The 11,515-nt window shown below is 38.1% G+C and overlaps 1 protein-coding gene across 1 annotated transcript; it reads right to left on the minus strand.

Annotated features, from left to right (window-relative positions):
* Window positions 1–2,571: 2,571 nt before the first annotated feature.
* On the minus strand, window positions 2,572–11,212 carry LOC309406677 (synaptotagmin-15-like; the record flags this gene model as incomplete). The annotated part of the gene is made up of 8 exons (XM_082001956.1): window positions 2,572–2,708; window positions 3,987–4,166; window positions 5,330–5,450; window positions 5,965–6,135; window positions 6,952–7,247; window positions 7,792–7,934; window positions 8,631–8,829; window positions 11,203–11,212. The coding sequence occupies 8 exons, from the start codon at window positions 11,210–11,212 to the stop codon at window positions 2,572–2,574; spliced, it is 1,257 nt and encodes a 418-aa protein (XP_081858082.1).
* Between the last annotated feature and the right edge of the window lie 303 nt (window positions 11,213–11,515).

Consider the following 11,515-nt stretch of genomic DNA (forward strand, 5'->3'; position numbering starts at 1 on the left):
GGTAGACCGTGATCCACAAGGGAATATAAATAAATACTCCGCTTGACTAGTGGTAGGGCTTCTCCAAGATCTTGTTCTCAAGAACAAGAATATAACTATTATTCATGTCTGTTGTAAAATGGTGCTAAATTGCTGCTCACTGTCTTTTGATGGGGTTGTGCTTTCCTTAAGTTACATGCTAGACTTACTGCAGAACTTTAGAAGTTCCTGTATTTTTCAACAGTAATGGGAAGTATTGAGGAAATTGTCACATTTTGCATGATCTTGTATCTATTTCTTGTGTATTTAATGGATGGCGGTTTTCTGTGCTATGTATCTTGGTAAAATTTTAACATTTTTAGAGGAAAAGAAGCACTGTTAGGTACTGAGAGGTCTTGTAGTCATTCCTCCTACATCTTGATATAAGTCTCAAGCACAAGACCAGCTGGGTGATCCGTACAAGGCAGTAGGTAAAAAAAAATTACTGTTATGTGACAATTGGTAACACTGTATTATAACTCTTTAATAACATTTCTCACTTCACTGGAATAACTCTCTTGTTCAGAAAGATTAAAAAAGCACCTTTCTCATTTACTTCACATGGATGACCTTGAGCAAAGCCAAGTACATTGGTAAGTGCATTTAAATATGTTTGTTCATTATTTTAGCTGCAATTATTGAACACACAAACTGGAAGTGTTGGTACGTTAATGTGTAAAAAGCACAAAGAAAAGAGACCACACTAGTACAAATGCATTGTTTTATTGCTTGAACTGTACTGTACATCAGGTCAGGTGACTGACTTCCCACTTTAATGGTATTTATACTAAGAGATGCTTTATATTAATAGATGCTGTATGTTACATGCATCTTCCTGCACAAGATAGTAAACCTGTCTGAAACATTCTTAGCAGTTTACTTTCAAGATATTTAAAATTTATTAGTTATGATTTAAATTATAAAGAAGGACATAACCTATTTGGTAAAACTGCTTTATTGTAGTAATTTAGTTATCATAGAGTTTATAGGTAGTTATCATAGAGTTTATAGGTAGTTTTTCCTTCACACATTGAACTTGTTGCCTATTAGATTGGTTTTCAGTGGCTTTGTACATTAGGTGCTGTAATGCCAGCACCCCAAACAGCTCTTTGGAGTTGGGGGTGCTGGCATTACTTATTTAACAGAGATATAATGAGGATTGAACATTTTGAAAAATTCAATTAAATGTAATTAGACTAATCTCCTCATCTTATATCCAACAGTGCAATTAAGAAGACAGACTGAGGGTACCATGTAACATTTCAAATGTGCAATCAGGTGGAGTCTGTTATCTTGCAATTCTTCTCAGATACATTCGCATTCATAATACTTGCTTTAGATAATAACAATATTATCGAAATGGAAAGTGTTCTCATCTCCCCGGAGAAGCCTTATTTTTTAAATAAATCTAATTAATACTGTATCCTCTTTGAAAGGAAGTTGGCTTTATTGCAGCTACAGAGATTATGGTACTCCTGGAACATAATTGTACAAAATGTTTTGCTGCCATAGCCTGTGTGTCTGGTTTATGACTGTACGGTGTGAAAGGTACAGAGTTCAGGTCCCCAGTGAGCAATCAAGAATAGAAGAATGTCCTATTTATTTTATTTTGATTAAAAATAATTGCTCTGAATTACTTTACAGAACAGTAATTTACTTAAAGAAAACTCTACCACTAAAACAAACGTACATCCTGGGGGCTTAAGCCAATTGGATTTTCACTGTAAGAATGGTCATACCAGGTCAAAGCCAAGATTCTTGTAATCAATGCTCTGTCTCCAGCAGAGGTGCCTTTAGGGAGAAATATATAAGGACAGGTCCTTCGTATTACTTTCTCGGAGTACTCCAGTACTCCTGCAAGGCTCCAATCATTTGTGACCTCAGGTTGTCTTTTATGCTTTTCCCTTAGTGTCAACACAGTGTTGTACATTGGGGTCAGCTGAAAACGTCTAACTGAATTGCTACAAGAAATACACTGTGCTGAGGACTGAACAGGTTGATGAATAAACACTTGGTGCTTTCATATTCAGAAGAGGCTTTAAATATACTGCTGCTATTTTAAATAAATTGTAAATTTAGTAGTCAGTCAACATCTTTTGGGCTTAGTCCATTTTGGCATGCTTACTGGGCTTCCATCCCTTTTGGTGAAGCTACTCTGTCCGTGGTGATGCAGTGCAGTGGACAGTTAGGCCTGGTATCATCATTGACAATTCTTAGATCATTTTGGATTCTATCCACATGATTTGTGCCCAGAACTCCTGACCAAGAATTGGAATTTACTAGTCAAAATAACTAATACTGGGAGATCATGTTTGTCTTCCTGTTTTGTTTATTCTGCTGCATATTAATTAAATTGGAAATATATTTTGAAGAGAGGAAGGATAGAGTTCCAGCCTACCAGGGACCAAGTCTTCTCTTTGTGTTTAGGCAAGGAAAGAATTTACTCATTCTTGTCTATTTAGGAGTGTAAAATGGTCAAAGATTTTGTACCATTTATCATTAGATTATGAAAGATCGTGAGAGCTTGTAAGGTAGTTTTTTTGTCCATGCTGTTTACATGCTGTGGCAGAGAGCATGCCATCTTTTAACCAATTCCTTGGGCTTGCTGATCATTTCATTCCAGTGTTCTAGTTCTTTGCCACGGGTGTACATGAAAGGCCCAACTACCACACGTCCTAGCAGATGTGTTTCTGGGGGGGGAAAAAGAAAGCAGATAGTGATTAACATCTATGAGTGCTTCTCTGAAATCCTTACCTAAATTAGAATGTTAACTTGTATTTCTTGAAGTGATGCATGTTCTGAAAGTTATTTTTTAAACCAAAATTTTCATCAAGGAATTCACTCTAGATTTCAAGTTCTGTAGCTTCTGCATGCTAAGATTCAGCATTAAAAGGTACTGCAGTAACTGGGTACTTTGTTAATTCAGGCTTACTTGATTGCCTGCACTCTAAACTAGAATCAGTTTAAGGCACACAGATCTGGATCTGCCTAGCCCCTCTACCTCAAGTGTACTGTGGAGGTGTACCCTGGTTTTGGGCATCAGCAACCTCAGCAGAAGTCCTATGATGCTCTAGCTTGGGAAAGAATAGATGTAGTTACTGAGAGCTGGGAGTCACTATATGTGGTTTGCCACTGACCACCCTCTGAAAATGAGCAGATTGTTTTTTCATGCCTGAACTTTTCAGCTGTGGATGGAGAAAATAATTCCAACCTGCCTTACGTGAACTTCAGAATGTTTGTAAAGCATTTGGCTGTCCACAAGCAAAAAATGATTAAAGATTTGAGTACTGATCCTAGTTCTTGTCAGTGCTCAAGGATCAGATTTTGGGCACGTGCTTTGACTAATGGAATTTTTTTAGGAGTGTATGAATCCAAATGAGAATATTAATCTTTAATTATTGAGATCATATTTGCACTCCAGGGAAGATGTTTTTCTTGTGTGTAGTGGAAATAGTGAATTCTGATTTACTTCTCTAAGGAGAACTCCTTAATGGATTCTCTGACAATTAGTAAGAGGTGACCTCGAGCATCGGGTTTTCTGCCAGGGAATGGGGATGTTTGTAATCTTTCTTTTTTCTCACTGCTATTATGCAGTGAGAAGATGCCCATTCCTCTTTCAAATTTGGTTAGGAACAGTAAATTGCTTCAAAATTTTGGAGGTTGGGGATTATACACATGAGTGTTCAGAGCATAATTGCATAAGCTTCTTTTCTTAGAATACCAGAATGAAACGAAAGTACAGCACCTTGGACTGATGGTGACTAGCCTACAGTTAATTTATTCATGTCTTCCACTAAATTTATCTTCAGCCTCTGAAAGAGACATACACCTACGGCAAATAAGTTGTTCTGCTTTTTAAAGAAACAGCCTGTGAAATACCCCAAACCTCTTATGTTTTATGATTATTGCTGAAAAGGAATATGGAAGAGTTTTATAATATCTTAACTGTAATAATTTATATAGCTTACTTTCTCCGTTGATACTCTGGAGCACAGACAGACTCAGGCTTGCTGTATCCAGCTCTGTCTCATCTACCTTGAAACTGAAGGTTTCATTATATACTGGATTGGGAGATCCCAGAAGAGCTGCTGTCTTTTTACTTTTGATGAATTTATTATGGTTTATTAGTGAGACTTTGACATATACACCTTGGAGAAAAGGAAATTCAAGAAGAAAATACATCGGAGGCAGTTGGGAGAAGGTTTAAGGAATAAAAAGTTTTCTGTATTAACATTATTAGTGCACCACTAACTAGAATATTTGCTCTTAGTTCATGATGCTACTTTGTTCATCTGCCATGAACCAGTCACATTTTTTCTTGCCATCCTTATCTTAGTTTTTGTTTTCTAAAACTAATACATTTTGTAACATAGTTCTCTTTCAACAGGTGTGCAGGGTATAATTCTGTTTGTTTGAAACCTCTATATTCTCATCATTTTACTGTGCATAATACTGTGATAATTTACTGTGATAATTTTCTCTAACATTATGAATGTAGATTTACTAATTTAGAGGGCATTGGTTCTAAAGTGAAACATCCTGATAACAGCCCACTCAAAGAAAACTCAAAAATTCATAGTTGATGTGTCTGTAGACAACTAAACCTTTTTTCTTTTTAACTGCTGGGTGTATTTTGCATTTACATTGCTTAGTTTCAAAGCCCTCCCAAAAAATCACTACAGATTGAAACAAGTTTCCTTCTGTATTTTTGCTTTGAGTGTTTAGATTTTAAACATTTTGAGGTTATGTCTACACTCCACATCTCTGAGACCAAGGACACATGTGCATGATGTATCAGGAAAACCCCCACTGCAGTAAGGGAGAAATTGTGACTCCATGCCATGGTCCTTTGAACAATGGCCAGGCTGTCCAAAAATGGGAATTTTTCCCAGTTCTGTTCTCCCCAGGAGGGCTGTTCAGCATAAGCGGCTGTCCTGCAGTTGTTCTGTCTGGGCTTTTCCCTTGGGGCAACTCTGTTACTGTCAACATCCGCTGAAATGCTACCTTCTCTGGATTGGAGTGCAGCAAAGGGATGTTGCTCACTGTATTAACGCAGGGGGGAAAAAGGTGCTACTGATGACATGAGACAAACCATTTATTATGAAACAAAACCAAACTATAGCAAAACTGAGCTATCAAAATCCAATTATTACAGTAACAAAGTATAGCTTCTTTCCACCCAAGTTAAATCACCCTGATGTTTGTTTGTTCTTTTCAGAGTCACTCAGCACAAGCCTGGGTGGATAGATAAGGAAGGAGCAAATTAAAACAGGAATTCTGGAGCTGATAGCAGAGAGGAAATCGCACTTACTGACAGCATGGCTCTCCTCCTGGAGCTTTAATCCCCTTGCCCGCAGAACCACTACTGTGAGACGGCCCAGGTAGTCATTGTAGCTGAGAGAGAACTGGATATCACCATACTCTGAAGGAGGCTTTGGAAGCAGAACACCACTTGTCAAATATAGCTGAAAAACTCTCTTCACACAGACAAATGGGGGGGAAAAAAGTTGTTCTTCATACTAGTAGTTTCTGTTGTACTAAGACGTGAGTGAATTGTAACAGCTTTATGCTGTTGTGACATTTAATAGAACCATTTCATTGGCCTTTCTGAACCTTTGAATTACTATCTCTTCCAAGTGATGCCTGTTCCCTTGCCTCTTCTGCTTTTATTTGCTTCTGTTTTGAATTAGTAAGAGCAGAAAACAAAAGGTGCTTTCTTGGGTAACAGTCTCCTAACTTACAGTGACTGTTTCTGAGCAACTGGATAATCCCTATAGAACAGCTGTGGATCTGCAGGTTGGTAAAGTGTGAATTCTGATTCCAAATGTTTATCAAATACTTTTGCATTTGATGTATTTGATATAACGCATTTCTACGTCAGCTGTAGCCCGCCAGTACTTGTAAGATGACAACTTCCACAATGCCAAGCAGTCTGGTATCACATACCTCCAAGTTTTCTTTCTCCAGATCTCTCCATATGACTAGTTTGTTGTCATCAGTTAATGTTTCATTTTTCAGCGGGAATATAACTTGGCCTAGAAGATGATGATGCTTCTGTTTATCGACATGATAAACCAAAAACTTCAGAGTCCTTTGGAGCAACATTTTACTGGAAACCTGTACAGGAAAAGGAAGAATACATTAATTATTATAAAACATTCAACACTTTTGTACTCTAGCATGACTTCGAAGGAAGAATTTTTCAAGTGTGTTAAGGGTAAGTGGAGATTTCCTTTGGTTATTTGAAGTCCACTTTCTTAATATGCCTGAAGTTTTAGCTATGCAGAAGTCTAAAGAGCCAAGCTAAAATAGAATGAGTTCATGTGAAAAATGTGAAGTTAGCTGGTGTTTTTTCAACTCCTATAGATCTAGTGTTATATGATGCATTCACTTCCAGACACAAATGTTTAGAAATCTATAAACATTCATTTTTCAGTTGTCTGAAACACAAACTTTTTGATTTTATAGCTTTTGTCTTGACACCTGCTGAAAGCCTCTTGGCATAGGGAGCCAAGCTCCTAGCTTTACAGCACTCTACAAATAGCGTACCAGGCATGTCATGAGTTCTAGTTTCTAGCCTACTTCTACAGCAAAGAAACTAAAAGCTATGAAAGCATTGGCTCACTATTGGTTGCTTCTGGACTTCTAGAGCTACTGGGCTGAACTGCTCAGCCATAGTTCAGAGTGGAGTTTTCATCATTCCCAGGGCAAGTCCTGGAATCCTTATGGTGCAGACCATGAGTAAGATCAGTTCTGGAGCCACAGAATTCAGTATTCCAAGGTGCCCAGAAGCCCCAGTAATAAATCCGTCTCCAGTAGAAACAACTTGTATCTTGGTAGAAGTTTGTAGAGAACTAATTTTCACAAAACCGTGTACTGTGGTTTGACAAGTCAACATTTGCAAACAAAAATCTCCATCAAAAAGAAAAGTACCTGAAAAACAAAGTTTTCATCAAACTGCGGGTTAAGGGTTTTGCGTTTTGTTTTGGACTGCAAGTAGCTTCTTTCATCAGGCAGCAAGTAGATTTTCACAAATGGACTACAGGAATCAGCAGGAGGCTGCAGCTTTCTGACTTTGATCAAAGAGACGAGGAGCCTTTCTGACTCTTGCTCATATTCTATGGAGAACCAGAGGCGGCCGATGTTGCCTTTGGGAAAATCTGTCTCACTTTTGTCTTCAGGAAACTTATACAGCTCTGGGTTAATGGTCCCTACAACATAAGCTCCAGCTTTATGAAATAAAAAACAAGCACCCTCAGATTAGTCCCAAGACTGTAGTAGGCATTTTTATAACCAATGCTGTATTAGGGAAATCACATTAATCTCTATTAACAATCAATTTTTGCATAAACTTGGTATTTTAATTACTCTTCCTTCAAATTTGAAGGAGTAGTTCTAGGCTGCACCACTTTTCTTTCTTTTATTCCTGTGACTGTACCTTGATAGTTCTAGGTATTCGTTCTTGCAATTTGCAGCTGGTCACTCTGCTGTTTCTGGGGACAAAAAACACTTCCCAAGTTACACTCATGTTGTGCCTTTACAAAATACAGGAGAGACTGCTTTGTCTGACATAGGTGCAATGTCCCATAGCAGCGGGTCTGGAATGGCTACATTCTGGCCCAATTCCTATATATATGAAATATTTATAGATGTAATATTTAGGGCTTGTACTGTGTAATGCTATGTCTGCTCTTCCCCAATAAATATGCTTCATAATAAAGTTACCTGTTAAAAAGAGTACCCTTAGGATGCAATGTTTTTGCAATGCCATACCCAAAGAATGAAATGATGAACGTGGCCCAGACTGGGCAATCATGTAGGGGTCAGTGTCTTCCTGAACATGTTCTTCGTTAATCAGGTTAATCCAGTCTTGCCTATGCAGTGCTGGTGGAATGATAAATGGAATGCTTCTGGATCTGCTCAAGACAACAACAGCTACTGACTCTTCTAGTTCAAATATGGAAACCAAACTTGGTAACAGTAATAAGTTTACTATTCTTATCTCACAGTTTTGTAAAAATACTATGGAGATGCATAGGTAGAAAAGATAAATACCCATTGTTTTGCAATTGATTTTATTTGTATAATGCCTAAAGGTCCAGCAAGGGACATGAGTTCTTAATTCTTCAGACAGTTCCCTCACTTTTTGCCTTTCTTGCCCCTTAGAATTTATCTTTCCAAGGAAAGGAAGAATTAAGTGTAGATGCTTGTTGTAGAGCTGCAAAGCCCTACAGTAACTAGCTTTCTAAGAGACTCTCCTTTCTGAACTGAAGTTTTAGTGTCTGGTTCTCAGATGCTTTATTATAAGACCACCAGGAATGGCTCTGGAACATAGGCTGAATTTGTCTACGTAACAGATAAAGCTATCCATGCATCAGTTACACTTCAATGTATTAACTTTTTTACATAAATAAGAAATAATCATTGCATTCAGAGTTAAAGTTATTTTCCTAAAGGAAGAAAACAGAACATGACTGATATTTTAGTATAATTTAGGGGTCTTATTTATTTCTATATATTCATATATTTAGATCACCTCTTCATTTGAGATTTTACAAATTGAAATAAATTACCAATAGTGTATACTTTAAAAACAATACAAAAATATATACCTTGTGCTTTTTAGTTGGATTTCAGAAGCTGACTGATCCTGAAAAATGGCATTTGCATTTGTCATTTTGACAGGACTGGTGAGCTTTTCATAAGAAAGGAGGCAGCAAAATTTCTTCAAGAGCAGGTATGCAGTTATTCCAATGAGAACAAATAAAAGGATCCCTCCTATTACACCTCCAGCAACAGCAACTGCCTGTTCTGTTCAAACAGAAGCACATCAAGCATCATAGGAGGACCAAGTTATGTACGTTTTGGCGGTAGACAGGAATATTAAAGCTAACAAATTCATTTGATTTACATTCCAAAATTATTTTTAATTGAAACATTCCACTCTTGCACGTTTTTGTCTTTGGTTATAGCATGATGCAACACCTGAAGATGTATGACATGGGCAGTGAGAGATTAGAAAGTGTTCAGATATGCTGGCAATGACTGCAATCTAAGACTACAGACAGAAAAAAAAAAACCCCAAAACCCAAAGACTTATTTGGGCACTTATTTTACCTTAGCATGGCAGAAGTGCTAGAGCTTTTGTAGCAGAAGAAACCTGGGAGCACCTAATATAAAAGGTACTGTTATTTTGGTTTGGGTTGTTCTTCCAACTGTTCATTTGTGTTAACTTGAGACTAGATCCTGGCACAAGGAACAAAGCAAAGCTCTGGGTTGTTTTCTTTCTAAGGATGCACGTGTTTCCTTAGCTGTAGAGTCAAACTTAAGTATCCTTAAAGCACCATTTCCTGAATCTTGATTACCTCAGATAAAACCAAAACCCAAGTTATACAAGATTGTGTTTAATGTGAATATGAGGAATTCTGTTGTGAGAATTTCTCGCTAGACTAAGGGTAGACAATTGATAATGGGCTCAGTTTGTTGTTTTCTCATGTTTGCTGGGTATGCTAGAGTAAAAGGCTGGAAAGCCCACTTCCACACTACCTTATACCCAGCCTATCTTGGCCTACCACTAACTAGTACTGGTGCATAGAGATGTGACTAGGTCTCAACTGAGAATTGATCCTACCAAATATCCTCTCTCTGAAAATGAGCCCAAACCGCAGAATTATTTTCTACTCTGCATCCATGGGAGGCAGCTCAAGATTGGCCAAGTACTGTGTACTGCCACTTCTCAGGGTCTCCCCTGAAACTGAAGCAACAAAATGACCTGGCATTCTCTCATAACTGGTACTGACTTTTTTTCCGTTCTCTGCTTTTAGGTAGAGAACTGTGATGATGCTTTATTCCTTTCTCTTTATCTGTCTGTGCTTGGTAGATACCTTGCAGTTAGCCACCTCTATATGATGGTACAAGTCAAGACAATACAACCACAAAATAATCAGTCAACACTAGTAGTAGTTGTTGTGATTAAGAATTCAAAACTAATTTGATACAGTTTATTGATTAGAGCTATAAAGAGTATAGGAAGTGAGTTGCAAATCCATGTATTACTGATCTTTTTCACTGTTGCCATGTTGCAATAAAGTTGAAGTGTCCTTCAGCTACAGAACACTTATGTAAATACCTTGTGCTATAAAATTAACCTGGCCGTAGTGCCTCAAAGGCCTTTATCTGACTCTATCTCATTTTCCTGCATTTGGTACAGTCATAGAAGCCAACTTATTTTTTGCAGCTCTCCTGCAGGTGTGTTGCTTTAAGTCTCTGCAGGAATAGTCTGGCTCCTTCCCCACAAGTCATATAATCACTCATGTCCCACAGCACCACGGAACAACCACTCTGCTCGTGGCTACAACACACCAACAGGCACTTGCTCTCCTTGCAGCTGGTAGGTGGGCTGAATATATTTTGGCATTTAGCCAGGCTATTAGTATGAGACTTATTCTGAAGAACAGGAAACAAGTACCTATTTGGTATGGGTTAATATTAATATGGAGACAAGTCTGTGCCACACTGGTAATTTAGTTTTCCTTCATAAGAATGCACAGTATGAGGAAATGTGTAACATATGCAGTCCTGAGCATGGAAATGCTGTGTGTTTGTTCCTCTGAGTTTTGTAGTTTTGTTGCTCGAGTATGTCTTCAGTCAGATTGCCATTTTATTACAGCTTAGAAGGCCAGATGCAGGGGAAAAAAGCTTTACTTTAATGCCCATGAACATAATAGAAATTGTTCACTTCATATAGGTGTACTATCAACAATACAGATGTTGATATGGCTGGTGGTTTTACTGTCTTAGGTATCTTAAAGGTTAACATTTCAAGCGAGCTCAGCAGGACTCTAACTTGTCCTGTCCATTCCCAAGTCTTCAATGTTCTCGGCAGCAGTCCTGTGTTCCCCCATAAGCAGTTTGTCACCGCTTACTGTTAAGGACAGTAAGCTGAGGTGTGCTGTAATGCAATAGATAGTACAGCAGCTGTGCACTGATCTTCGAGTAAGCAAATGAGTTTCCAATCTCTCTGTTAATGAGTTTAATGTACTGAATTTGTTCACTGCAGGCCCACCTACTGCCGTTGGCTCATTATGCTTTTTTATTTTTACACAAGGATAAATACAAGGTAAGTTTTATCCATTTCAGTAAAGCTACCTATGACTTAATGAGGGTAAGGAGAATTTGGCTTACTTTTGTCCATCTTACCTGATTAGATCAGCAGCAGAACCAGTAGCGTGGGGCACAATGTAGTGCTAGTCACAAAATCAACTATTGAAATAGGTTGAATCCATTGCGTGCAGGGAGAAAATACGTTATCTTTTTAAATAATTACCTGTCATCATGAGAAACTGATGTAGTATATTCTGCTGTAGTATGGGATCATGGCAGCTGGTGAGGGAAGAGACCTGTTGGACCACTTCATCTCCAAGTGGCCTGGGCTGGGGGACTGTTAATGGGCACCAGGTTTATCCTAGCACAGAGAAAGGTTGCTGGTCATCTGTCT

This window comes from Phaethon aethereus (genome assembly GCF_964289735.1).
Source record: "Phaethon aethereus genome assembly, chromosome: 7".
Classification (NCBI taxonomy): Eukaryota; Metazoa; Chordata; class Aves; order Phaethontiformes; family Phaethontidae; genus Phaethon; species Phaethon aethereus.